Source organism: Cyprinodon variegatus, unplaced genomic scaffold (assembly GCF_000732505.1).
Source record: "Cyprinodon variegatus isolate N-32 unplaced genomic scaffold, C_variegatus-1.0 Scaffold1722, whole genome shotgun sequence".
Lineage (NCBI taxonomy): Eukaryota > Metazoa > Chordata > Actinopteri > Cyprinodontiformes > Cyprinodontidae > Cyprinodon > Cyprinodon variegatus.
Genome location: NW_015152175.1, coordinates 46,059 through 47,496, shown reverse-complemented (window position 1 = coordinate 47,496; position 1,438 = coordinate 46,059). Strand labels below are relative to the sequence as shown.

Below are 1,438 nucleotides of genomic sequence, written 5' to 3'. Positions count from 1 at the left end.
ACAGATAATGGATGTCTATTCTATTAACATTTCTCTGGGTCTGTTCTATGTGTTGTCTTCTCCATTCATCCCCTGCCTGTCTTTGCCTAGGACCCCAAAATTCCTAAAACCGCCCCTGCCCACAGAATGACGTCATCCTTTTGGGATTAGCACAGGATTACCTAAAACATTACATAAGGAGATTATCTATCTTTAGGTCAGCGGCAGTGATAATCTCTACAGCAGCCATTTCTGCAGACGGCTTTAATTAGAAAACAAAGCTCAGCTCGGTTTGCTCACAAACAAACAACCACATCTTCACTTTGACTGAACTTTCTCCGTCTGCTTCCAGGTCTGTGCTGCTCCTCCTGAAGAACCCCACCTTCCTCTTCCTGTGTTTAGCCGGAGCCACTGAGGCTACGCTCATCGCCAGCATGTCCACCTTCGGCCCAAAGTACCTGGAGTCCCAGTTCAGTCTGAGCGCTTCTGAAGCCGCCACCTTGTTTGGTACGACACCGAGCTGACAGACCGAAAACCAGGGAAACTTACAGAAGGAGAAAAAATAACAACAACCTGTTAGCACAGATGTTAGCACTTAATCTGTTTACTAAGCTTTCCTGATTTATTAAGGTCAAGAAAATATGTTACAAAAAAAGTGGCAAGAATCAAGTACAGTTAGTCAAATCTTTCCTGTCACAATTTCTTCTTCCCAAAGCTCTGAGCTGTAAAATATGGCAAGCCGATTGACATTTATTAGAAGCTCTTTTGTTCCATTTGTAATTCTTTAAAATAAGACTCTTTCTGGTCAAAACTATTAGTCAGAACTTTACGTAAAGATATCCTAGGTTACATTTTTGCCAGCAAAAATTTCATTTCAGATCACCAAAAATATAATTGTACAAGTAAGAATAAACTTTCCAATACCTTAAATCTAAACACATCTTAAGATGCCCCTTTGACATTTATTAGCTTGACTGAATATGTAACCCACATGTCTCAAATGCTTTTCTAGTATAAATGAACGTTTCAGATATCTAAAAAAAAAAACTTTCTATCTAAAAATGTATTCTGGTGAGGATGAACTCTAATTTCATATCCTAATAATAGAGTATGTGCTCGTGAAAATTACTATTTCAGGTATCAGAAATGAATATAACATTACAGAATATCCAGAAATCCGATTCTTGACATCAGAGATATATTTCTGGTTGTAGAAATATAATTACAGATATCAACCATTGCTATTTTAGACTCGTTACATTGGAATTTCAGATGTTTAAGTTTTAACAATGTCTATCAAGGTGTATATAGATATCTGAAATGTAGTTTTTACTAGAACAAATTTTATTCCAGAATATTTAAATTTTAGTATTTTAGAAGACGTTCACTTTTTAAAGCCTCTTGTTTCTGTTCACCCTCCAGCAGATCTGCTTGTTCTAAAGAGGAACTTTACTGGATC

The 1,438-nt window shown here is 36.9% G+C and overlaps 1 protein-coding gene across 1 annotated transcript in view; it reads left to right on the top strand.

The window, feature by feature from the left end:
- slco4a1 (solute carrier organic anion transporter family member 4A1) overlaps positions 1 to 1,438 on the top strand; it is a 27,396-nt gene that overhangs the window by 8,332 nt on the left and 17,626 nt on the right. Inside the window, exon 5 of the mRNA XM_015404390.1 lies at positions 332 to 486. Coding sequence (XP_015259876.1) covers positions 332 to 486 — 155 coding nt within the window. The remainder of the gene's footprint in view (positions 1 to 331; positions 487 to 1,438) is intronic.